Below are 27,724 nucleotides of genomic sequence, written 5' to 3'. Positions count from 1 at the left end.
GTGATTTTAGGACTCATCTTTGAGAGATGGACAGGTATAGTCTGAAATTGGTTTTTGCATCGATTTATAGGGATGTCTTATTCAATTAATTGTGCATCTGAGTAATTATGGGGAGGCAGTGTCTTTCTCTTGATAACTCAGGACAACATTAGTCAGTAATCAATAATTTCTCTATGACATAGTTTTAATTAATCTAAGTCATTGAAATGAAAAATTTCCTTCCCTCCCTCCCTCCCTCTCTCCTCTTCTGCCTTCTTCCCTCCCTTTCTACCATCCTCCCTTTTTTTTTCTTTTTTTTTTGTTTTAACCATTAAGGCATATCTCAGAAAACGCTTTAAAATAAATCCATGAAGTCAGTAGTGTGATTTCTTATTGTTTGCTTTGTGTTCTCAGAGGCTGACCCTGTTTTCATTTTGCAGAATTAGTAATCAAATCTAAGTCTCAAGAAACTTATCCTAAATTTCCCTCAACTTTAATTAAATCACCATCCCTTTCTTTGTATTTGATCTGCAACAAGGTGGTACTCAAAATATTGCACCTTTTGCTCAGGGACCATAGGACCCTTTTAGCTACTTTCATTCTACATTTTAAGCCAGTTGTATTAATTTCAGGAGGAAACATCACTATCTTAAGGATTTTTAAAATGCTGCTACAAACTGCCTTCTCCTTCCTTCCGTTCCACCCAAGTTCCTTCCTTTCCTGCTCCTTCGCTCCCTTTCTTCCCTCCTCTTTCTTCATCACTCCTGTATTTACTTATAAGCAGACATGGGATGTCATATCTGAAATCTCATATTTACTTTTGGATTTATCACAAACAATGACTAAGATCTTCATCTTTTTATCATGACCTCCTATGTCTGAGCAGATAAAATACCTTTGTAAGAAACTGGTTTCAGACCGTAGGTAACTGTAGTAGAGCAATTTGACTCACAGTTAGGACCCAGACAAAAAGAGGATTGGTAAACAGGTCCATGCTGCTGGAGTGATTCGAAGTCAGTCTCAGGGCGGCTCACGAACTGCTCTTTTGAGTGTCTTACCACTTAATCAGTGAGCACAGGCCTGAACATAGGTTCATCAGCTTCTGGCTAAAGTTTGAGTTAGAATTAGGTGTGAATTAGAGGCAAAAAGAAAGTATAAATAGCTCTATCTGGAGGCATAAACTGAGTTACATATTAGGCAACAGCAAAACTCTGCTTTTTCTTCAAAAGTTTAAACCTCTGTTCAGCTAAGTATTAGGGTACAAAGGAACAGATCTATAAAAACATGAAAAAGGCCAATAGAGGAAAGAGATGTGCTCAGTGAACCAGTAAGGCAATTTAGAATGAATGGAATTTGAAGTGTTCAAGGAACAACAACTATATTAAAATATGTAGTTTCTAGATACTTTTCAGAATTTTGTTTGATGAATATATTTTTAAATTTTCATAGCTTTTCATAGTCAGACCATCACTGGGAGTTAACAAAAGACAGCATCACGATGTGTTGTGGTCTCTTGTACGCGTACTTCTGAAGATATTTAAAAATAACCACAACAGATAGAATAACCACGTTGCATTTCCTGCCTGACTGGCTTCTGTTTGCCTCTGGACTCTGTTCCACTTCCACACTTACAACACTAGATCCTCTGCCACTGCACGGTCTAGGTAAAATATGGCAGCTAATTGTTCTCTGTTTTCTGGGCTGCTAGCTGGGTCCCTGCCAGAGCTGGGGTGGCTATTGTGGAGTGGTATCCAGCTGAAGGTCTCAGCTTCTATGTGGGAAGCTCCAGGGTGAGAGTGAACATACTGAATATTTTCCTGGAACTGTACCACAGAGCATATGACAGATCCAAGTTCATCACCTACCTCACCTCTGCATCAGGTTCATGCCCTTTCCCTGGGGAAATGTAACCAAACTGTGCTCTATACCCTTGAATGCATCTGCTTCCCATTGGATATGTAGGTGGCAGCACTAGTTTGAGGATTATTCTTTATAAGCACCAGTAAAGTGTTTGGAACATTGTATTCCTTTTCTTTATGTATGGCCAATCCACTTATCTTCCATCCCTTTGCTTATGACAGGAGATAGCACAAGTCAACAAACAACTTTAGATTAGTCATGTAGAAACAAACAAAACACTAGCGAGTCAGTCAGGCAGTGGTAAGCTCACTCTATTCCCAACTTGTGTGTCTTGAACCATATTTTAAGGTTCACTGGATCCTAGTTTCTTCATCAGTAAAATGATGGGGTTAATTTTTATAAAATTTTAAAAATTGATTTGTAACATATATGTTAAGGAAATTAGCGAGTCATATCATGAATAGTATTGTCTCTCAACAGAGACCACATTTGTTCCCTTTCTTTTTTTAACCCCTAACTGTAACCATGAATCTGACTTCTGACACCACAGATTAGTTTTCTGTCAGTTTTTGCATTTTATATAAACCACATAATAGATTGTACACGTCTTTGTGTCTGGCTCCTTTGTTTGACTGGATGCCTAGGAGATTTATCCATTTTCTATTGTGCAGCCCTTGCTTGTTTTTATTGTCTACTATTCCACAGTATGAATATACCATGATGTTATTCATTCACAGTTGATGGATATTTGGGTTGTTCAATTTGAACATAATGAATAATTCTTCAGTAAATATTTTCATATGTGTTTTTGGTGCTCTCATACAGGTACATATGGCATGGGATTGCTGGTTCAGGCAAATGAATGGGCAGCTCTGGGAGATATTATCAGCAGTTTTCTAGAATTCTCACACTAATCTCAGTACAAAATAGAGTGATCCCCCTTATCTGTAGATGATATGTTCCATAACCCCCAAGAGGATGCCTGAGGGATAGATAGCATTGAGCTCTCTCTATACTGTTTTTTTTTTCCCTGTAACACATATCAAAGATAAAGTTAAGTTTGTAAATTTTGCAGTGTGAGTTATAACAAACTAGCATGAATTTCTTTTTTTTCCTCACAATTTCATAGATTCATGATTCATTCTTGCTGTTATTAACTGAAAATATGATCTTTTTTCTTTTCTTATTAAGACTTTTAAATTTTGCTTAAAGGAAGCACTTTATGGCTTCTCTCAGGCATATCTGAATTGCCAGCATCACACTCTTGTGCTTTGGGACCACTATTAAGTAAAATAAGGGTTACACAAACACAAGTAGTACAATATTATGAAAGCTGATCTGCTAACCAAGATGGTTACTAATAGCTAATTAGTAGCTAGTGTATGCAGTGTGGAGATACTGGACAAAGATGATTCATGTCCCCAGTGGGACTGAGCAGGGCGATGCACAACTTAAAACTAATAAATTATTGATTTCTGAAATTTTCAATTATTTCTACTTTGGTGAAGAAACTTTGAAGTTCCTGTTCTTTTTAATTTTTTCTTTATTATTGATTAGTAGGAGTTCTTTACATATTCAAGATATAAATTCTTTATTGTAGTTCAGTCTTTTTTGTATCTTTTACCAGTGCATTTGCCTTTTCACTCATAATTTGATGGTTTTTTTAAAAACTGCCCAAAGTATTAAAAATGACAACCCATTAATTACCAATATTTACATAGTAGGAGATTTTATATAAAAATTTAGATTTCAAATTTTCTTAAAATACTAGGAAGACTCTGAAATATTCTGCTTCTTTAGTCTGCTGTTACTTGACAAGATGCCCAGTATGAAATACTTATAAGGAGGAAAGGTTTACTTTGGCTCAGTTTTAGAGTTTCAGTCATGGTCAGCTGAACCCATTGCTTTGGTTCTGTTGTGGCACAGTACTTCATGGCAGACTGCATGGTGGAGGAGGTCAACTCATTTCATGGAGGTCAGAAGGCAAGGAGAGAATGAGGGTGGTGCTGGGGTCTCAATATTCCCTTCAAGGGCAAGTCACCAAAGACCTAACTTCCTTCCCCTCCTGCTTATGTCCTAAAGGTTTCAAAACTTCCTGATAATGCTACAAGCTTGGGACCAAGTCTTCAACACGTGGGCCTTTGGGGGAATTCTGCTTCACACGTTCATATTACAGCCTGCTCCTATTGGTGCCTAATATGGGAGCCTGTTCTAAGTTCTCCTCCACTTTTAAATTTCTGCATTCTAACCAGAATCCCTTGTCTGATAGTTTCAATCAGTTTAGGGGACAAAAAGTGAACATTTTTGGTGTCAATGCGAAATCTCTGGCCACCAAATAATAAAGACTCTCATGCAATTGAATATGTAGTTTCTAAAATAGTTTTTCAAGGGGAATAATACAAAGTACTAGGCATGAAAGGATAAGCTGAAAGTTTAAGTAAAGAAAGCAAGTTTAATAATAATAAAATTATGTTAGTATAAACAGAGTTTGAGTACTGAAATTAGTGGGATTTGACCAAATGTTTCCTGGGATTCTGATATAAAAAAAATTAAAATATTATAACCCAGATTTGAGAATGTCTTGTATTTGTGTGTGTACAGATAAATGCACACACATATTATTATACGGAAATAATAATTGTGTTACCAGGTTAACAGAAAACAATTATTCATTCACTCCTCAAATATCAACTAAGAACTTCTGCATTCCAAGGGCATTGCTGGATTGCTTTAGATATTAGGACCACAGAAATGGACAAAATAAAGACATTATCTGCTTTTATAGCGTAATATAGTCAATACATAAAATTTTATGAAAATATTAAAATATATAATAAAGTGCTCGAATGAGCTCTTACAGTAATCAAGACAAATAGTAATCAAGACAAATATGGGAAGAATAGACAAATAGATCAAGGGAGCAGACTAGAAAGCCAAGACATAGCTTACACAATTACAGTCAACTTATCTTTGTCAATGGGTAAAGTCAACTGAATGGAGAACTGACAAATGCAGCTGGATCAACTGGATATCAACAACCCAGATAATGAGTCTTGACACAGACCTTACACCATCCATAAAAATTAATCAAAAGGTATCAAAGACCTAACTGTAAAGTACAAAACGACAGAAGTCTTAGAAGATGACAAAGAAAATCCAGGTGGTCATGAGTTTGGTGATGACTATTTGTATGCAATACTGAGAGCATGATCCACGGAAGAAGAAAATGATAAACTGGACTTCACTAAATTTGTAAACATGTCTGTTCTGTAAGTGACACAGTTAAGAAGTGAAAAGAAAAGCCAGATAGGGAGGTAAAGCATTTGAAAACACATATTTGATATACAAATCTGATATCCAAAATATACAAATAACTCTTATAACTTAATAAGAAAACAACTCAAAAGATCAGCCAAGGGTATGAATGGACAACTCAGCAAAGATATGTAGATAGTAAGTAAGCACTGGAAAAGATGTTCACCATCATACATCATCAGGGAATTAGAAGTTAAAATAAATTCAGTACCACTACCCAGTCATTTAAATGACTAAACAAAATACTGACAACAAATGTGGTGAAGATGTGGCACAAAAGGAACTTTCATCCATTATTGGGGAGAATGCAAAATGGTACAACTAGGTTGGAAGACAGTTTGGCAGGTTCTTATAAAACTAAACATAGGATCTAGAGATTCAGTCCTTAGTATTTAGCTAAAATAATTGAAAATTAATGTTCATGTAAAAACCTGCACATGAATGTTTATAGCAACTTTATTCATTTGCCAAAAGTTTGAAGCAACCAAATTATATCCAATATGTGAGTGACTAGGGTACTTCCACGAAGTGTGAATTGATTTTCTAGGGGTGCCACAAAAAAGCATCACAAATTGGGTGGATTAAGAATCAAATTAATTTTCATAAAGTTCTGGAGGCTAGAAGTCACTATCAAGGTATTGACAGGGTTGGTTCCTTCTGAGGGCTCTGAGGGAGAATCTGTTCCTTGTCTCTTTCCTAGCCTCTGGTGATTTGCAGGTAACTTTTGGCATTCAATGGAGTATGGTACAACCTCAGTATTTCCATGGCATTCTTCTGGTGACTCTGTCTTTACACCCATATGTATACCTTCTTATAAAAGCACAGTGACATGAAATTAGGGTCCATCCTAATGACATAATCTGAAATTGGTCATTGGCAAAGACTTTCCAAAAAAGATTAACATTTCACAGGTGATTGTAACTTAATCATTTGGGTGGGGGTGAGGCAGGGACACAATTTAAACCAAACTGAATGGAATATTTTATTCAACAATAGAAGTAAATCAGGTAGAGTGCAGTGGTGTACTCCTGTAACCCAGTGACTCCAGAGGCTGAGGCAGGATGGCAAGTTCAAAGCCAGCGTCAGCAAAAGCAAGGCACTAAGTAACTCAGTGAAACCCTGTCTCTAAATAAAATACAAAAAAGGACTGGGGATGTGACTTAGTGTTTGAGTGTCCCTGAGTTCAAAGCCCAGTACCCGCCCCCGACTCCCCTATTTCTCCTGTAAAAACTAGGAGAAATAGGAAAAATTTGTTTATTTGAGATTTAAGAGGAAATATGGAAATTTTGTACTTTCTGCTCAATTTTTTTTTATAAATCTTTAAAAGTACTCTCAAAAATAAAGTCTATTAATTTACTTAAAAAAATGGTTCCAAAATCCCATATAGCTCCCTCAGCTTTGGTGATCAGAAAAGGTGTCTCTGAATTAGCAATTTTTATGTTTGATCTGAAGGACAAGAAGCTGCTTCCCTTGTAAGGTACTTATAGGAACACTTAGTAGAAGGAACAACTGGAACAAAGACTCTTCAGTGAAAGCAAATGACGTGCCACAGGAACACCAGGAGAACTAGGGGAGAGAGTAGAAGACAGAAGGCGGACAGGGACCAGATCAAACAAAACTTTTTTTAAAAATTAAAATACAGTTTGGATTTTATTCTGAATGTGATATGAAGTTATTAGGTGGTTTAATAGGGAAGTACTAGGACATGATCTGTGGTTTTCCAGATATCACTATGGCTTTTGGATATGGAGAATACATAGTATATGGAGGCAACATTGGAATGAGGGACACTAGTGAGAAGAACATTTCAGTGGTTCAAGAAAGAGGTAATAATGGTTTGGACTAAGGTGGGAGTGTTGGATATGGAGCTATTGGGTGCATTTGAGTTATGCTGATAAAGGTAATACAGGGGGGATTTCATACTATGTCAATCATCTAAATACATGGAAATGCCAACTTGGTTGCAGAATTAAGTCCATTGCCTTTTTTTGTTCATATTCCTTTCCAAGGAATGCAAACTCGTCATATCAAACGTTGCTTTAAATAAATGGGCCTTATACAACTGAACATGATATTTGCTTTTTCATCACATTTGTTGTAACTGAATTTGACCTCTGTCTAAAACTCACTTAGTAGAGCATATTTTACATTGTTTTATTTTGATTTTTCTCTGAAAAAAAATTGTAATTACTTCATTCTTTTAGTAAAGAGAGAAGTTAATACATCTGAGCAATTTGGTGTCTATAGCAACTATGCAAATAAATATACACAACTTTCTACTATTTGGATTTGGTGAACAACATGTTAAGTATAGGGCAGCAATGATGAGGAATTATTGAATATGATGATACCACGTTGATAGATATCAATCAATCTGGAGAAGAAAAGAAGGGAGTTGGTTTCTTTTTCTTTTAAAAAAAGTTCTTAAAATTGGTTCAAGTATAACAGATGTGTCAATTTTTGCCTGAATATTTTAAGATGAATGGCAAAAAAAAAAAAAAAAAAAATTCAAAAGCAAAGAACAACCATATCAGACTTAAAATATGGCAAATTAACAAAATCTGTATCAACCATTTCCAGAAAGAAAGAACTAAAAAATTTAACAATCTTTAAGAAATTTAGTAAAATTACTATGGTCTTTGGCTCATTTCTATAAAAAGGAAATATTTTGTTTCCTCTGGGAAAAACTCAAATATATATAGAATAACGTTTTAATAAACAAGAATGTGTGAATAGTTAAAAAATTCTTTAAATAGAATGTAATAGAATAGGATGGTACAATTGAATTTTTTACTGCTTGGTTACTCACTAATCCTTTTATTTTAGAAAAATGATGTATTCTTAAAAATAATTAATCATTATTAGAAGGTATACTTGCTTAATAAATAAAGCATTGTAGCTTTGGAAAGTTATTCCCCTAAATTGTTACATTTACCTTTCTTATCCATTCTAGGGTGCTTACACCATGATCCTCAATGCCGGGTTACTAGTTTTACCAAAAATAAAATAGTTGTAGATTGAGTCATACTGTCTCCTTCTAAAATTTCAGTTTTGTTCATTTTATTTCTTGGGGTAAAGATTTGATGTACTTTAATAGTTTTGCTAGTGGCAGATACATTTTTTTCCCCTTTGGATAGAATATATCTAATGTGTATATATGAGGAAAGTTATTTGTTTCCAGCTTCAGGAAACATTTTACAGCTCTAAGTTGAATAAACACTGCATTGTTAAACACACCATTGCTGTGATGTTAAACACATCAATAGGAAGGAGATAGATGAATGTGTTGCATCTATTGTCATTGTTTTATTTTATTCCAAAAATTTTTTACCAACAAGATGGTTAAAACAAACAATTTCTCCAAGGTTTACATTGCACTATCTCTTTCAGTCATTTTGAATTAAAAGGTTCTGCAAGGAAATGACATTTTCCCCTTATTTATTATCTTACATTCATGGAATTTTTCTAAACACTTTAATAAGATTATCTAAAACCTTTTAAATCAGAAATACATCTATGTGACTCTTGATAAAATATTAAAGATATTAAGGCACTGTATTAGTGTAAACAAAAAGTGATGATTTTATTGGGTAGTTACAAAGTTAAAATTGGATATTTTCTTAAGGGTTTTATGAATTACCTAAGTAGAAAAAAATTAAATTACTATTATTATTATTTTTTAATATGTTTCTGTCACGTGTGAGAAGTCCTCAATGTCAATCAGAAAGTGAATGGGGCATTGTGGGGAACAGGAGAGTTAGAGAAAACTTGAGAGAAGATTGGGAGCCAGCATTAGCAGTAACCTTTAAAATTAATTCTAGTACTGAAGCAAAATGGGGAAAGGGGGCGACCCTTCTGCTTATACCCAGCACGGAGCCGAGGAGGTGGGGCAGAAGGAGATTGCAGAACTTCATTAGGCCAGCCGCGGGGTGGAGGAGAGGGCGCACTGATTCCACACCCAGGAAGGGCTTCCCTCTCTTTGTAGAGCACATTTTTGCACTGGTCTTTTATTTCCAGTGCAGCTCGCTCCCTGGTGGTTTAATTTACAGTAAACGAAATAACGTTTGTTAAAGACCACTTTTAAGAGGGTGATTCGAGGTTGTGAAAACAGAGGTCTTATCCAACTAAAAATATTTTGCTTCTTTATGGTTACAGGAAGACTCCTAAGTGAGTATAATTCAAGGTATGTGCATAGATATGCAGGTATACCTATTCATATTTGATTTCTATAAGTTTACCGCCTAAAACTTACTTCCCCCTCCATGTATTACCTACCACAGCGCATCTAATAGGTCTGCCCTATTTGGGGTTGAACAGCTCATCCTAACAGCCGGCTGGGGAGCTGTTGCTTCTGCCAACCCGGCGGTCCGCCGGGCGCTGAAGAAGCGCTGAAGGTGAGCAGGCAGCGAAAGAGTAAAGAAATCGCTCTCTTTCCTGCCCATCTCCTCCGCCAAGACCCTCCCATTCATCCTAGGTGTCCGCCCCCAAACACGGTAGAAAGTTGGCTCAGACTCAGAGCAGAGGGACTGGGGTCTAGGGAGGCAGACTCCAGGAGGCGGAGCGGTGGGTCGCACAGCACCGAGTGCCTCCCGCGACCGCCGCGGCAGCTGTCACCTCCTCGCCTCCCGCCCGGAGCATCCGGAGCCTCCCAGTTGGCCAGAGCCCACGGCTTCCAGCCGCGGCGCTAACTGCCCCCGCTCTGAAGTCGCCGCGTCCCCAGCACCCTGTCCTCGTCCCAGACCGCCAGTCGCCTCCTTCTTCCTCTCCCCGCCACTGCAGCGGGGGCCAGTGCTTTGGCGCTTCCAAGGACTCCCTGCCACTCTCCCGGCACAGCTGCTGTTGCTGAATTCCTGGAACCGCATCCCACAGCCCGGCCCGGGGATGCCCCGGATCAGAAGATGGGGACCCCATGCCTGAGCATCCCAGGGACGTGCACTAGGTGCGAAGGCGCTGTGTGTGTGGTGGGTTGGCGGGGGTCCTAATTTCCTGGCAGACCCCGACCCGGGAAGTTGTCCTCAGTGTCTATGCGTGTGTGTATATCCACACACACACTATATATATATCCGGCCCGCGGTTGAGCAGCCACCTCTTCAGACCAGCATGTGGACTGGCTCGCTGGGACCCATAAGTGTTCTGTGGCTGCCACTCCCGCCACCAACGCCTCAGTCGCAGCAGCCGCTACTGGCAGTAGAAATCCAGCGCCGCGTGAGGAACAGGGACACGCGGGCGCTGCTGCGTCCCGGGCTTACTGCTGTACTCTTCTCAGGAGGTGGCAGTCACTGCTGCTGCTGAGAAACCAGCCCACAATCCCACGCTGGTCGCCTGAAGAGGAGTTGAGACTCTGAGCCTCCCGCCTGGACCCACATGGCTTGTTACCTGGTCATCAGTTCGAGACATCTCAGCAATGGGCACTACCGGGGCATTAAAGGAGTCTTCCGAGGGCCCCTCTGCAAGAATGGATCCCCCTCACCGGTAATGTGCGCGCGTGTACACACACACACACACACACACACACACACACACACACACTCACACTACCCACGTTAAAATCAACATCAACTAAAAAAGATATTGAGAGATACTGTCCTGATACAATGGGTGGGTGAGGAATTTCTTAAGCCTTACCTACAAGTATATTATGTCTGTTTATACAATTTATTGACAAATACACAGAGAGGAGCGTGTGTTTACATGCGCGTTTGCAACAGTCATTAAGATCTGTGGTGCTATGGATGCAAATATTTACTGAATGCAGTTAACTGCAGGGCTGTGAGGATGCTGTCAACTTAGGAATTTGTGGATTTGGGAAGTGTAGAAAGTTTGAGTGGCACTTTATAATGTGCTTTTGTGAAGTCATCAGCCGAGATTAGGTTAATAATGCTGCTGCTACTTTATAAGATAATAAACTCTTTAAAGATTTTGCCTCAGCTCATTGGCAAAAGGAAAGGTGTTGGTTGTTAAAACTTGATTAAATCTAATGGTTAACTATTAGGTTCTTTACTGGGGAAGCAAAAGAGTTCCCTTGTGGAATCCAAATTGGACTGTTTTATATTATATATAAATATGTCAACATTCAATTTGACTGACTTCTTTTTAGCTTAGTAAACTATTCAATCTAGTTACCATCTGATTAATTCAATATTTTATATGAAGTACTTTCATCAGAATCTAAGACTTAAGTGTATCCTCAATTCATCTTTGGTACTACAAATTACTATTTTAAGGATTCAGGTGTGTTTCAAGAAAAAAATGTTTTGGACTATGAATAAGTAAGTATCCCAACTTAATGAGAAACTTTGTAGCCTAATGTAAAAACAAAACAAAACAAAACAAAAACAAAACAAAACAAAACAAAAAAAAAACAAAAAAACACAATATTTTAGCCTGTATGATATAGAGAGGAAAAGCTTAATTTGCCAATCTTCCTGTTTTTTTATTATGTTTGATACTTGCCATCACAATTTAATGCTCATCAGTGTGAATTATTCAAAACTGCACTATATTGTAAAAATATTTCATTAAGCTCTCTGTAAGATTTGCATGATAAGTTTAAAATCAAAAAGTACAAGTACTCAAAGATATCGTTAGTATTCCTTGTTATAAACTAATTGCTTTTATGTACTGCAAAAAGTGTGTTGTCGCACCCCCCAACACACACACTTAAATGGTACCGAGTCAGAAATGTTACAAGGAAAATACTGTTTATTTAGCACTTACAATTAAACTCACAGGGTTAGAAGGGACTTGGGAAGTTCCAGCTGAATAAGGCCCATATCCAATCCTGAGCAGCAGGTCTGTGTCTCTCCTGTTTTTACAGATTCCCCAGATTGGGGTTTCTGCAGTTTCAGCAAACCACTTCAATGTTTAACAACCCAAGTGTCAGGAGACTCTTCCTTATAGTAAGCTTAAATCCTTCAAATTCCTGCTTAAGCTCATTTTGTCTTGTAAACTTAGAATGTTCCAATTTTCTCATAGGTATTATTTTCCAACACCTTGATAATCTCTGTGGCTGTCTCCACAACTCTCCCTGAAGTTATAGAAATCTGAACTGGATAGTACGTTGTAGTGTATATGTCTTAATGAGCTGAGGATAAAGAGAGAAAAATGTGATAGTTCCTACACTGTTTAGTTCTATTTAAATGCATTAGAATATGGTGTTAATCTTCCCAAATCTCTACAGTTTACAGAGAAAATTTATGTCACTTGATGAAAAAAAATCCTCCCTCCCTCCCTCTGGTCACTCATCTCCCAGAAGCTTGATTGACTCCATTGATCTGGATCTGTGAATGTGGATGTGAGAAAATAACCCATCATCCTCGTGACTGTGCTGGATGACCAGGGCATACCAGGCATCCTAAACCCACAGGACACTATTTTTATTTACTACATTGGCTAGTTTTTACTAGCATACTAATTCACTTACTTTGTTCTTAGGGCTCTATGCTTTGACTCACTGAATGGTTCTCTTCAATATTTATACAACTGAGTGTACTGAAATTTCATATGCATCATTGAAAGATCCCTGAGTTAGCTTATATATGTACTTCCTAGACCCACATTGATTTACTTTTTCTTCTAGATTTTACTATGGCATTTTCATGGCTCTCAAGGTTTGAATATTTGCTCACATGAGCTGGGCCATGTGTGAACTGATGTTCATTCATTCTCTGTCATTGGCAGGTTGCTGAGTCTCCCAACAAACAAGATTCCTTTTCTATTGCATAATACTTATTTTTTTCCCCTAAGTTAAAATAGGTTGCTACCAGAAGGGACCCTAGGCCTTGGCACATTTGAATAGCTTCCTGGTCTCAATGAGGGTATTTTGGCTTCCTTTATTACTGAGTTGCAAAGTGTGAAACTAAAATATCCCTGATATATATACATATATATATTATATATACATATACATATATACATATATGCATATACATTATATACATATATAACATATATATATCAGGTTTCATTTATATATACACATATGTGAAATATATCAGGTCTCATTCAAGTTGACATAAATTTGTTGATATCCCCCCTAAGTATAAATATTAAGTTCTTAAGCTCACAGGTAATACAATTATTAAACACAGCCATCTATTTTTTTCTTTTTCTTAGTTACTTGACAATACCTTTTCAAATTTAGTGCAGAATGATCTAAAATTGACTTTAATCATTTCCATCCACTGAGACTCAGTTTATCTAAATATAGATTGGGGTATCGTGATTTGATTTAACTAACTTTCACCAGTTTCCCTGTTACTTCAACTTTTGGGTCTTTTTTAATGCAAGTCTCTCTACTTTATATTTTATTCTATATTTTTCTGTTTTGATAAACCTGTTTAAAAGTAGTACCTGATATTAATATTCAATAAAATATAATCATTGAAAACTATTTTATATTTTGTTATAAACAGGACAAAGACCACAACTTCTTTTTGACATAAGCATTCCTTGTTTATAGTTCTTATATAACTACATCTGCATAATATGGATTAGACATTTTACTGTATTATAGATATATGTCTTCAGTTATATATTTAAAGGGTTTGTATAAATCTGTTATGATCAAGGCACATGTCTATAAAATCTGTGATAATAAACTGAAAGTAGAGAAGAGAATAAATGTATTTGTATATATTTTTATTTCAAATAATTTCATTTAGAAAACATATTGAATTCTTGTATGAAATTCTTGTAATAAATAGTTAATAGGATAATTCTGAAAATAAATAAAACATTTATTCTCAAAGAATATTCATAGATAAGTAACCTGAAAATCAGAGAGTGAAATTTCACTTCCATATTCAAAATGAAAACATGGACATATCTTATTATGATTGCATCTCTCTTCTTTTTAGAGACTGTGTATGAAAATAACATATTGTGTCTCCATCCTAATTAGAATGTGAATAATTGATTTGAGATATTTTATGTTGCTCTAACTCCAGAGACAGATTAAGGAAAATGAAAGAAAAACAAGGGAGTATTCCGTAACACTTAATGGTAAAAGTCAACTTTCAAAAAGTAAATGTGCCCGTTACTACATTTTAGGATATTTATTCCCCACCCTTTCTGAGCTCTAAAATAGTATGACTGAATGGTGACTTTAAAAATTAGCATGAGATATGTATGCTAACACACAACATAGATAGATGGATATACACACACTGTTACCTGTGCTCAAGTACAGGTTACATATATTCAAAGCCTTTTACCATAAAACATGTAAAGATAAAACTTTGTTACAATAATTAAAACATTCATTAAGAAAGTAATCTATAGATTAATTTGGGTTTATCTGGAATTTTTAAGTTCTTCTGCCTCCATATTCAAATTCAATAAATAAGGGATATCCTCAATGTCACATTAAAAATTTATTTGAATTGATTTTTTATGCAGCCTAAAATATCATCTCAGGTTTGGATTTATTTAAGTATGGTTTCTTATAGTTTATTTAGTCTCTGTGTGATTAATATCATTCATGATACCTGTTGATTAAATATTAATAGTAATCACAGCTACATATTTTATCTGCAACCACACATTTAACAATTAATCTTTTGAAGTTTAGGTAAGATGTTATTTCTCATGAAGTGCTTATTCCTGGGAGCACCATAATTAGAAACCAAGACTATGTGTTTTTGGGAATGCCTGTTGTCTTCCCCTAAAGCATTACATGTGGAGGTGACTCTAGGGATTGTCATCTGAGCAATCCTTTAGGGTCCTTGAATTTTTAAAAATGTTTAGTGACCTTTTCCTAAGTTGTACATTTGTTTAACTTGCCTAATAGAAGCAGGTGCCATACAAATAAACAAACATTTTAAATAGACCAAAAATTGTATAAAATTCTCTCTTTAAATTTATAAGTGTGTATCCATAAATGAAAGAAGTTCTAGAAAAGATGAATCACCTTGAAGGTGCACCCGTCCAGAGAACTTTAATCAGGAAAGGAGCACAGTGATAATCCTGTTCTTTTTTCTAGATTATAATATTTAATTGTGTCTATTTCCAGTATGCTTACTAAGTTCATGTTAAACATGTTTAAAATGTTCTCATGCTGACTCAGTTTTTGTGCATCAAAGACAGTTATGAAGACATGCCCTCCTGTAGAGAAGGCACCTGCTTTTTCCTCCTGACTTCGTGAACGCACAATACTGCCTTTGTATCAAAACTTTCAGATATTTTCAATAAAGATGACTCACTATTATAGTTCTAACACATATATTTATGTTAATATCATATTAAGAAACCTCTTTTCTTCTCATTGCCTTTTCAATTCTTCTCTCCCCCAACTAACCGATTTCAGAAACTTGTAGTTACTACCAATCCTACCAAGAAAGTGTCAACTTTCTAGTGCTTAAATGAATTTGTTTACTTGACTTTAGAAAGTTTCCATAATAAAAAGAATCAAATGAGTATTTGAATGAATTCTCTAATTTGTTATTTTTAAATTAGATTATATGATATTTGCTTCAAAATTAAAATTTGATGGATCATATCCCTTGATTTGTTTCCTTTAGATACAAAATTAATATATATAGCATGGTTTTTATATGAATGACGTTTTGTTAAAGTATCAAATGTCAGTATTTTACTAAAATTTGATCATAAAATACACATTATCCCTAAATGAACTTTGATTTCAAAAATAAAATTAGCTTTAATGGTATATTATTTTGTATAAATACAGGTAGACTTGTATAAAGGATAAAAATGAAAACAAAACAAACCAAAAGTGAAGATAAGCTATTTTAAGCTGCTGATCTATAATCTGGGAATACAATAAATATAAAATATATTGGCATGATGTTTCAGATAAATTGGCATGGATTTGACATAGAATTTAACCATTTGTAATTTTAAGAACTGAATTATCTATTGGAAAATGTATGTGCACTAAAATACACATTATTCATGTTTTAAGTATTAACACAGCTTGAAATGTCAGTAGGTTTAAGGTTGAATTGGGTCAAGGAGCAAGATGAGTACTATATATGTCAACTCTATTAAGTGTACTTAAGTGTGAAGTTGGCTTGTTCAAAGTATACGTCATCATGGTAAATCTTTAAATACCGTGTATATATTATACATACAAAGTATATATGTATATATTTTGAAAAAATGAATTCAAATACAAATTTTTAAAAAGCGATTTTATTGAAAATATCTTTTGATTGTAACAAATTGTAACAAATATAGTTTTTTCATGAAAATTCAAGTAACCCTTATAAAATGATGTGAAAGCATTTTGTACATAGATTTTTCAAATCAAGTTTTCTTAGTGGATAAGATCTAGAGAGAGAAATTAAGTATCTAATATGTTTTCATTAAAAAGTAGTTATGATGATAATAGGGATGTACTAATCCCCACGTTACAGAGTCTCTCTAGTACTAGAAGAATTTACTGAACTTGAAATCCTGGAAAGATGAATTACTTCTTACTTTAGACAACATTATGAGTTAAAACTAAGACATTCTTAGATTATTGAAGTCAAAGCATTTTAAAGGAATATTTTTAGTATTTAAAATGGAAAAGGAATTTTTTTATTTGTTTTTTAAAATATTCACTAATGATCTTTAATTTTCCAGAAATGGACCCCTAAAAACAGGTGTTGAAATAAAATCATCTTTCGTTCAAACTTGATATAAAAATATAAACATATACCTCTGAAGGGCTGTTGATGTATTTTTTCTTTATAGAAAAATAGTCTATCTATTGAATTCTTTTCCTTTTCTTTCCTCCTTATGCTGATAAGAAGTCCAGAGACAAATCTATGGCTTAGCAAAGCAATAGGGATTGATGTTGACCTTCAAAGCAATGTGATATCCACACCTCTGATATCTTCTATTTCCAGTGCAGCTCTTATTTTAATTTTATGTCCCATGTCTCTCATTCTTTTAAAAATTATATTATGTTGTTTTAATCCATAAAGTTTCTTTCAAATGACTTATGTCTGTTGTCAAAGCAAGTCAAACTATAAATAAACAATAAAATATAGAATGCCCAGATATGGGGATGCCACTCAGGATTTTGTACTAGGCAACTTTGAGAATGATTCATGGACAGTATTCATTCTGTTCATTTCTAGCAAACATAATTAGGTCTGCCAATTTTTGTCTTTGACAATTGGCAAATTCCTTTTGGTAAATTTTATTTTGCTCTTCTGTGGGTATAAGAGGCAAAATATAGTTTGTTTTGAAACAGATTCTGCCAGTTTGACTTTTTTTTGGGGTGTGCTGGGGATCGAACCCAGGGCCTTGTGCTTACAAGGCAAGCACTCTACTGACTGAGCTATCTCCCCAGCCCCAAGTTTGATTTTTCTAAATGATATTCTACCTCCTTATACATCTTCTTATCAATCCTTTTTCCTTTCATTCAAATGATTGTCAATTTTTTCAGTATCTTTTTCTTTGGTTTACACATAACTTTTGGCATAATACTTTTAACTATAAATGCATTATATCCTCAAAATGATGAGAACCATCCTGCTCTGCCTGTTCCCCAACTCAGCCATTCATGTTTCTTCTCTGTTTACCATTCATACATAACATTCATCTCTAGCTCAGAATTTAGTCAGGCCCCTCTCCATCCAGAATGTACCTACCAGTGTTTTGTTCCAAAACCCTTCTTCTCACAGCTACTTAGCACTTCACTTGTCCTAAATACCTCCTCAGCATCAGACAAGCAGTCATTTCCCATCCCTTCCATTCACTTATGTCCTGTCCAGTCTCCATTTTGTTATGAATAATTATATTCAATGTCTTTCTTAGCAAGCAATGGCTACATGCATTTTCTTAGTGAATGAAATAAATGTCATGCTCTAAACAGAAAATGACCACGGGGACTCTTTTTTGAAAGATGAAAAAGATGGAGTCTCCCCCATGTCTGATACTCTCCTGTTGATTTGCTTCACCTGAATGTGAAGAAAAGAGACATAGAGGAGGCTATAATAATTACATTCACACATCTTAAAAAAATTCAAAATCCTTGGGTGATTTTTAAGCATATTTATGATTTGGTTCCCACCCACATCTTCATCTTTTACTCTACCTGTTCTTTTATGTGATCCTATGCTCTGGTTATACTGAACTGCTCAGAATACATTCACCTTTAATATGGAGTAACATTTGCAGTGGTAGGGTGCTCTCTGCTTATCAAGATGACTTTAGTCTCCTATGAGTACTGAATTAATGCAGAGTCTGCTTTTGCTTCTACCCAAATGTCTCGGTCTCTTTCTCCTTTTACTCACTGGTTCTCTGTGTGTCCTTTTGAAGCAAGAGAGTAGGGAAGCAAGAAGAGCTCCCTCTTCAACATGACATCCCTTTAAAGACATTCAAAGATATTCAAAGACAGCTGGCAATTCTCATTGTTAAGTCCTGTAAAGGACCGAAACACTTGTGAGAACAAAGACCATCCAGTGCCACATCACTTGGCATTATTTTCTAGTATATAAATTAAAATTTCTGCCACCCAGAATTCTTTCTTATAATGTTTATTGTAATAAAATACTTGAAATATACTCATGGTTCTTATATTCTTTATGGGGTGATAAACTCAGCAAAACATGATGACATGTTTAGAAAGATATGGTTCACATTTGTAAAAACTGCCTTTTCTAGGTGTTCCTCTTTTATACCATCTATATTCTGTTTCTAGAAGGTAAACGTAAGAACATGAAAATCAGACCATTTCCAAGGCATATTTTAGGCTACCCTTTTTTAGTTTATTTAGTCTTTGATTTGTATATTTGCAAATTCCTAAGGGGGAAAATATTACTTTTAAGTAAATTAATAAGATCAATTGAAGTAATAATTACAATTCTTCAAAGTTCCTCAAATTCCCTATGCTACATATGGTAGTATCTAAATCAAAGATTTTTTTAACTTTTGTCGAAATTGCCACAAATCACAGGTGTGCAGATTTTTTTTAATACCGCAGATGTGCATTTAAAAGGTGATAGGTCGCTGGAAGCCCCAGGAGTGTTTTGAACTGGGTACCACCCCACCCCAAAGGCGACTGCCTTTGGCGATTTGCCTAATATGACAGATTATAAACTGTCTTCTTAAAAGTTATTAAAATGAGTTTTAGTAAGGAACACATATATGTGCAGCTCAACTGAGAGCAAGCTTTTGAATAAAACCTCTCTATTTGGGTGGGGATAGGTAACTGGATAGTGTTTCAGCTGCTTCACGTTGACTGAAGGAAACTTGCCAAGTATTTGAAACCCATGAAGGGGAGAATACTGATTAGGTAAAAATGAATCGACTTATGCTAATAAAACACTTAGATTCTATCCAGGGTGACATCTGTGAAGTATTTCATTATCTTTTACTTAATATTACATGTTGAAATGTAATGTTCTGACCATCATGCAAATTTAAAAATTTCTTGGAAATAGGAATGGTTCTGGTGAGTTTTCATTATTTGAGAGAAGATGTGAATTATGTACTTTAGTGGCAAGATAACAATACGTGATTAAAAGAAAGAAACCTCTAGCTTGGACTTCTCACAAAAATGAAATTTATGTGCAAATGATATGTAAACATTATTAGAAAAGTTGTTATAATTTCAGAAGCATGCGTGAGGATAAAATAGAACTTTGTGTTACTATGGAAACAGGATTATTGCCAAGATTATAAGGACCAAATAATGCTTATATTAATAAATTCTCATTTAAATGAATTTATATATATTTAAAGAACTCAAGTATGCTATGGTTTGAAAATGGCTTGTCTCCTCAGAAACTTGGGTGAAATTTTGTTACCATTGTAGTAGAGATGGGAGTGGGCCTGTGAGAGATGATGGTATTGTTAAGAGGGATTCATGCTTTTCACAAGATAATGGGTTCCCCTTCTTATGGGACTGGATTAGTTAGCTAAAGAGTGGATTGTTATAAGCAAGTCACCCCTCCTGTTTTGCTTCTTCTGCTTGTGTCCTCTTGCCTTTCTGCTTTGTGCCATGAGTTGAGAGAGCACAGACCCTCAACAGAAGCCAGCAAGATAATGTAGCAATGTTCTTGTACTTCAAGACCCCAGAACTGTGAGCCAAAATAAACCCCTATTCTTTATAGATCATTCAGTCTTAGATATTTTGTTGTAGCAATAGAAAATGGACTAAGCCATTGTATCTTAATTCAAATTTATTGCTCTTCTTCCTATATCCATATGCTACATTCTATGAGTTCAAGATCTATATGATATTGCTGGGTCAATCATTGGTGACAATCACTGATGATTTGCTTTCTTATTATCACAGAGGGAAGATTTGTGAAATTGTCTTATAAAGGGAAAGTAATAAAAAGCAATAAAACTTTACTATGTGTTCCATCTGATAGCGGGTCATTTTGCTGTGAATTTGTTTTTGTTTATTTTTTTAATTTTTTAGATCACACTCTATTCTATTCTCTATGATCATTGGAATGAGCTGTACACCTCAAAAGTGATAGAGAAAACCAGCCTCCACAAGGAACAGAGCAAGTGAAAAAAGCCTAGGTGGACAGAAATGACAATTGGTATAAAAATATTCATTGGTAGTGATATTGGATAGATTTGTATTGTGTAAGAATATCACTTAATCTGAAGGTCTTAACATTAGATGGAATGCACAGTACCTGGAATGCAACATGTGCTTTGCTTATGTGACAAAAATTCAATACATTGTTTTAAATTATTCATCAAGTCCTGAATATAAGGCCAGCCTTAGGATTTCACTTCTGCTCTGATGAGTGCTGTGTTTGATGAGGTGTGGAAAGAACTGACACCCGTGCATTTCTTACTGCCCTGTTTGTAAACAACTTATTAATGTTTGAGTAGTGTTTTCAACTTTTTAAAAAGACTATAATGCCTTTTGTTCAAAGGAAATCCTAGGAACCTTGCAAAATAGACACAAGCAGAACTGCTTTGTTTTAAGGTAGGAGGAAGGTCTCAGAGGTCTCTCCTGTTTTTAAATCATATCTATGCAGAGAAGGTGTGTTTGGTACAAGCTATAGAGGCTCTGATTTGAAGACTGCATAGATGGACTATGAGAGGTAAACACTGCTTATTTCAAAATATAGTTAAATGAGCACATTTTACCTGGAGCAGCTTTACTAGCTCTCCGATACTGTGCCAATTAATTCAATCATAGGCATTGATTATGTAAAAGTTTTATTCTATGTAGTTTTTGTAAAAATTGTTAAGATTACTTTGGGAGCTCAGCTGTGAGGAATACCTAAGAGAATTAGCTCAAGGAAGCACAAGTATTCCCCTGAGCAGGTCCCCAAAGTGGAAGGGCGGCCCACTTTAAACTGCATCCATGGAAATTAGCCAAACTGCAGGGCAGAAACCTGCATATGGTAGGCTGGCCAAGGGGGCAAAGATTTATAGAATTGAAAGCATAAGAAAATTTCAACTGAGGAGTCAAAGTAACTCATGAAGTCAGTCAATTATATATTTAAGCATTTGCTAAGGGTCTATTATGTGCCAGGTGCTTGCTGGCCATGTAGTGAAACTGAAAGATAAATCACACTGTGTGAAGAGAAATTCTTCATGAACCAAATATCCTGGGAAGTAGTAATAATACTTACAGGCTTTGATAATTGACCAAACTCCTCCTTTGAACCAAAAAAAAAAAAAAAAAAAGGCAGGGGGAGGAGTCACTGAAATGGATGAACTACTAAAGCTGTCCCAGTTGTAGTAATTCCACGGGCACTGAACACTTAGGACTGAGTCTAAAATTAATGTAGTTCAAGACAGTTCTAAACTCGTACATGTAGACTTTTCAATTTTGTCCTTTTGGTTATATCCTTATATGGAATTTTCAGAATTCTTTTTTGAAACTTCAGTTGTCTGCGTGAGACCAGAGGATGACAGCAATTGAAGGCAGGGTTTCTGTGATCCTCTTGGTCACAGTGTGGTGCAGCCTTCAGGCTAGCACCAAAAGTGTGATCAGGCCAGGGAATGGCGGTGCATGCCTGTGATCCCAGTAGCTCGGGAGCCTGAGGCAGGAGGATTGTGAATTCAAAACCAGCCTCAGCAAAAGCAAGGTGCAAACTAACTCAGTGAGAACCTGTCTCTAAATAAAATACAAAGTAGGGCTGGGGATATGGCTTAGCAGTCTAGTGCCCTGAGTTCAATTCCAGGTAGCCCCTGTATCCCGCAAAATGTGATCACAGGGGGACTGAGGGGTTATTGTAGATATTGAACCTAGAAAAAGGACTATTTGCACATTGACTGGGTTTCATGTCTCCTTGTGTCCCCCTTATGTTGTGTGGGGAGGGCAGACAATTGGCGAGGTCTACCGAGAAAATCCTTTCTCTACTTTGTGGAGAATCTTCCATTCCTAGTCATTGATGCCTGGCATTTCAATTTATATTTCATAACATAACTTGTATATATTTGCATTTAATAGCAAAAATAGAGTTATTTACTCTTTATCCTGCTGGTTACTTTTTTGTGTGAATGAAGGATCTAGGAAAGATTCTTCTCTTAACCTAACATCTTAGATGTCTTTCATCCCTAAAGGAGAAAGAATGAGGCCATTGACAAGGGATAATGAGAGTATTGGATAGGGCACTGAAGATGATTTTTAATTTACAATTCTGCTTTGGAGGATGCTTTGGGCCCTCTTAGGGTGTGGAGACGATGAAGAAAAAGGCTCTTAAGGTGAGGACTTTGATGGCTGGAAGAGCTCTGTGCTGCCCTGCTTGGAAGAAATACACTGTCATCCCAGGCTCCCAATGGAAAATTCACCAGGCAATATGGCTCTTTCTCAAAGCTGGTAGAATTCAGATCTTACGTTTTCACTAACACTTTTGGGGGCCTTACTGGGCACATACTGGGCACTCTGCCAGGTGCTGGTGATAGTGAAGCCAGCACAACAGACATAGAAGGTGTCTGCTGATAGGGAGTGAAAATAGGTAATAAGCAGGTTTTTACTTCATAGCACTCTATAAAAGTGCAAGTTTATTGTGAAGGAAAAGTAATTGGTGATAAAGAAAGATATAGCAGGGTGACCTCAGCTAGTCCTAGAATTATAGAAAACTTCCCAGAGTGAAAGATGGCTCATATGAGACATGAGGAATGAGGAGGAGTTACCCCGGTACAGAGCCTGGTGCAGAACTCAAGAATGACTGTCAAGCCTGGGATATGGGGGTAAGCTGAGGGGCTGCAAGCAAGGAAGGACTGGGGACCAGTTAGGACCCTGTAGGTCATATAACAAGGACGTAAGTAAATCACCTATGTCAAGAGATATATGACTCAATCTCACTATAGAACTAAACTCTTATCATTCTGTTGTTCTGATATTAGACCTTCTAGTTACTTCCTGTCAATCGCACCAAATGCAATAGGTAACCATGAATTTTCTGTTACTATTACAAAAATCAGAAATAATTTAAGGATAAGAAAATGAAAGTTCCAAAGTTGAATCATCATTCATCTATTTACTTATGCAGTAAATTCATGAGACATAGTCTCTTATAAGGAGTGAGGAACTGAAAATTAACTTTATAGAGCTATATACAGCTGCATTTTCATCTCGTGGGAACACTGTCATAGTTTTGTTGCATCATTAACCAAAGTGTTATTATGCAGCACATGACTGTATAATTTATATATTTTGCCTTAATTTATATATTTACTCTCATTCCTCCAGTTTTAAAGTGAGAGCATTAAACTTTTTCCCTTCTTGTTCTAAGTATACAGAGGCGATGAAGGGTCTTGATTTCAGAGTTGGATGGAACTGATTGGACCTCCTATGTCAGCTCTAACCAACTGTGTGATGGCTGGACCATGATGAGCCTCAGGTGGTGCACCAGTGGTAATTCCTGTCTGTAGGGCCATTGTCTGCAATGAGTGAGCTAATGAATGTAAAGGGCTTAGCTCAGGATCTGGTACATAGTAAGTGCACAATGAAATGTAGCCAGTGGTTACTTCTATCATTTTGACATCTTCTAAAAACAGGTTTCTGAAACTCCTTAAAATGTTCTCAACACTGACTTGGAACTTAACATTTTATATCAATGGTTGAAATCTTTGCTCTTCTGGATGGCCCTATAAGATTGATCTTTACTGTAGTGCTTTCTTGGGAAGAAAAGCACTGACATAGGGGCCAGTTAGCATTCTGTTTAACACAACTGTTAGAAATAGCAGTCCATGTTTCCACAACTTTTTAATGAAAATGCTCAGTGTGCCCTACTTTTCTAACACAGCCTTAATTCAAGGCAATGATATATTTGAAGTGGCTTTTCTATTTTTCTTGGTGTTTTTATCAGAGCAAATTGAGTAAAGTAGAAGAGTTGTTTTTATGATTTTGCTGCCATGAGGAAGGATCCCCTCCCCTTTCTATATGGAAAGCTATTTAATCTAAAACTACTGTCTCTGTGCTGCTGAACATCCAACCTCATTACTGTGCCTAAATGTTTTCCACTGCCTTTGGAAATTCTAATCAACAATCAGCATCCCCCACACCCATTCACTATCTTTCCCCAACAAAACCTGATTTGCCAGTAAATTATTTGAAATGAGGAAATACTATATGACTAAGGACTGTATATGTTACACATATACATATGTATGTTCACTCAAGGAGCAAACATTAAAATTGATGTGTAGATATAAGCTTTTATACACATACCTTCTGTTCTTAGCCCATAAGAATGTATTCAATCAATGTATGTCATCTGCCACTTCATGTTACAAAAGCATTTGTATCACTGTCGACTTAGATAACAGAAACCATTCTCAGGCTTTCAAACGGAGGGAATACAATTACAAATGTATTGAAAAGCCTCAGGAAGAGAAAAAGGGAAGGTATTACCCAGAGATACTAACCGCTGGGAAGTCACTACCACCCCCAGGACTGGAGGAAGGAAGGAGAAAGTAGTGTTGCATGGACCCTGTGGGCCTGCACTCTCAGGTTAGTGGTAGTGGTGGAACATGGCTTCTGAAACCACCTCACTGCTGTCCTGCAGGCATGCAGGAACTCAGTTTCTGCAGGAGCTCACAGTCCCACTGCCCAAGCTGTTGGTGCCTACCACTGCCGGATGCAGCCACAATTGTGCTGCTATTGCACCAGTCAGCACTTGCCCTGAACTTGGCTGCCACTACCAGAACTGTGAGGATCTATATGCTGAGGCAGCTGTAGCCACCTTTCTCCCCCCACCCCCCATTTCCTAACTTCTACTTCCCCCACCCCCTGCCCAGTGCTTTCCGTTGGAAAACCTAACCAGAAACCAGTTGGCAAGGTTCTCTGGGATATGCACTTTATAGGTGTCCAGCCAGTAGTTTACAGGCTTCCAGTCCCAGAGGAGGAGAGCAGGAAGGGTGAGAATAGAACTGATTACTAGCAAATACCTTGCACTGCATTTATAATCTTTACTGAAAGTTTGCGTAAACTAGGAGGGAGTTGCAGTAACTAATGATGGAAATTATTTTCTGTTATATGCACTGTATATGTGTGTGTTTGTATGTTGTATACCTATAAATAGAAATCTGACTGGTGGGTAGAAATATTGTTGTTTAATCCAGATCTGTCATAAATTAGTTTCCTATTGCTACTGTAACAAATTAGCACAATCTTAGTGACTTAAAATAGGAGACAAATTTATTATTTTCTGCAGGCCAGAAGTCCTACAGAGGTTTCACTGGGTTAAAGTCAAGGTATAGGCAGAGCAGGTTTTCTTTTTAGAGACTTTCTTTTCTTTCTCCAGCTTCTAGAAATTGCCTACATTCCTTTGCTTATGACTATGTATCTCTGCTTCCAAAGGCTGCACTATCTCCTTATGCTGTCATCTCTGTGATTCTCTGTTGCTAAGAAAAAAATCTTTGTTTTAAAGTATGTAGGATAGATTGAACCCACCTGGATAATCCTAGATAACTTTCCAATTTCAAGATACTTAGTGTTACAAATGCAAATTTCCTCTTAACAGGTAAGGCAGAATTTATAGGTTCTGAGAATTAGACCTTGGGCATCTGTGGAGGCCTTTATTCTGCTACATTTATTTTAGAATTTTAGATTCATAGATATGTGTAGTTATTCACTGTAATTATCTTCATAAACATTTCATATATGATCTCCAAAACTAAATTATTCTTCCATCTGCTTGGGGACATGGTTTTCATACAGTAACCTAAGACTGAATCTTAAGAATGTTCTGTATTCCCTTGACAGATTAGTAAATCTACTAGATTTTAGTCCTACATAGTTTCTTAATCTCTCCCTGCCATGCAACTCTCCTACCACTCATACCTCCTATAAAGGAATGTAGGCATCTTCCTGAAAAGAAGGTACTTTTTGATTAATTGTGTTTGGCATTGCTGCTAGCCAAGGGAGCTACTAATGTGAGGAACCCATGTTTTCTGCCCAATGTAATTATGAGTCAAGCATGGAAAATGCAAATGAAACAAATGCATATGTGTGATAAATGTCTATTTATGACCTGTCTTATAATGTATCACTGGTTCAGCTTTCAAAAACTGGAGTTTAAAATTTGTGATGATTCTAGAGAAACGGCAAGTTGACTGATTAATTGCAATCAAAGTGAATACTTTCTGTATATGTCACTGAATCTGGAGTATCAAGATGGAAAACAAGACTGTTAAGTTATATGACAAATATGACAACTTAGCGACTTTAAATAAAATCAAATCAGAATGCCCTTTAGCACTCACTTCCATCAGTTGCTATATAAATGGGATTAAAGTACAGATTTTAGGTACATAAACTAAACTTAAGGCATCAGAACATTTGCGTTAGGGCCTGGGATGTGCGTTTTAAGCAAGCATCCCATGAGTTTGTTGTGCTCATTAAATTATGCAATTGTTGGACCAATGTCAACTCACCAATACTCCAGTTTTATAACACTGAGGAAGGATTTATTATTTGCTCACCTCTATTCTCTCCTTTTAAAGTTAGGAGCTCTGGTGGATATTCTCTGTAAAGCTTTGTGATTACCTACCTCCCTAGCACCCAGTTCCCAGCCATATCAACAAGAAGAAAGCATTAATTTCATTCTAGACAAACTATGCCAATACTAGCCTTTCACACACAGCTTAGTAGACTCTCAGTACAGCCGTCCATGCAGTCATTCATGCATTTATTCAATCTAATTGATTAGACCACTCGCAATGTAAAATAAAATTTGTGCATCTATACATAAAGCAAAATTAAAATACAAAAATCTGGAGAAATATTCACATCTACAGCAGTTAATGTTAATATTATTGATAAAATCAACTAATGTTCAGACTTCCTTTTTTCATTATGAAAAGGATGGTAAAGATTTCTTATTAGCAATTTTACAAACTATAAAGACATTCTGATATTACTTAGCCATAAAAAATAATAGAATTATGGCATTTGCAGGCAAATGGATGAAATTGGAGAATATCGTGCTAAGTGAGATAAGCCAATCTCAAAAAACTAAAGGACAAATGATCTCACTGATTAGCAGATGATGACACATAATGGGGGGTGGGAGGGGGACAAGAATGGAGGAAGGAGGGACTGTATAGAGGGATAAGAAGGGTGGGAGGGAGGGAGGAAAGAAAAAAAATAACAGAATGAATCAAAAACTATTACCCTAGGTAA

The 27,724-nt window shown here is 36.3% G+C and overlaps 1 protein-coding gene across 1 annotated transcript in view; it reads left to right on the top strand.

Annotated features, from left to right (window-relative positions):
• Positions 1-10,040: 10,040 nt before the first annotated feature.
• Positions 10,041-27,724, top strand: part of ZNF804B (zinc finger protein 804B) — a gene marked incomplete at its 3' end in the record, with an annotated part of 529,013 nt that continues 511,329 nt past the window's right edge. The window contains exon 1 of the mRNA XM_079151656.1: positions 10,041-10,626. Coding sequence (XP_079007782.1) covers positions 10,519-10,626 — 108 coding nt within the window. The 5' untranslated portion in view covers positions 10,041-10,518. The remainder of the gene's footprint in view (positions 10,627-27,724) is intronic.

Source organism: Sciurus vulgaris (assembly GCF_902686455.1).
Source record: "Sciurus vulgaris genome assembly, chromosome: 8".
In the NCBI taxonomy this organism is placed as follows: domain Eukaryota; kingdom Metazoa; phylum Chordata; class Mammalia; order Rodentia; family Sciuridae; genus Sciurus; species Sciurus vulgaris.
Note: the sequence above shows the minus strand (reverse complement) of the source record. Positions and strands in the feature narration are given on the sequence as shown.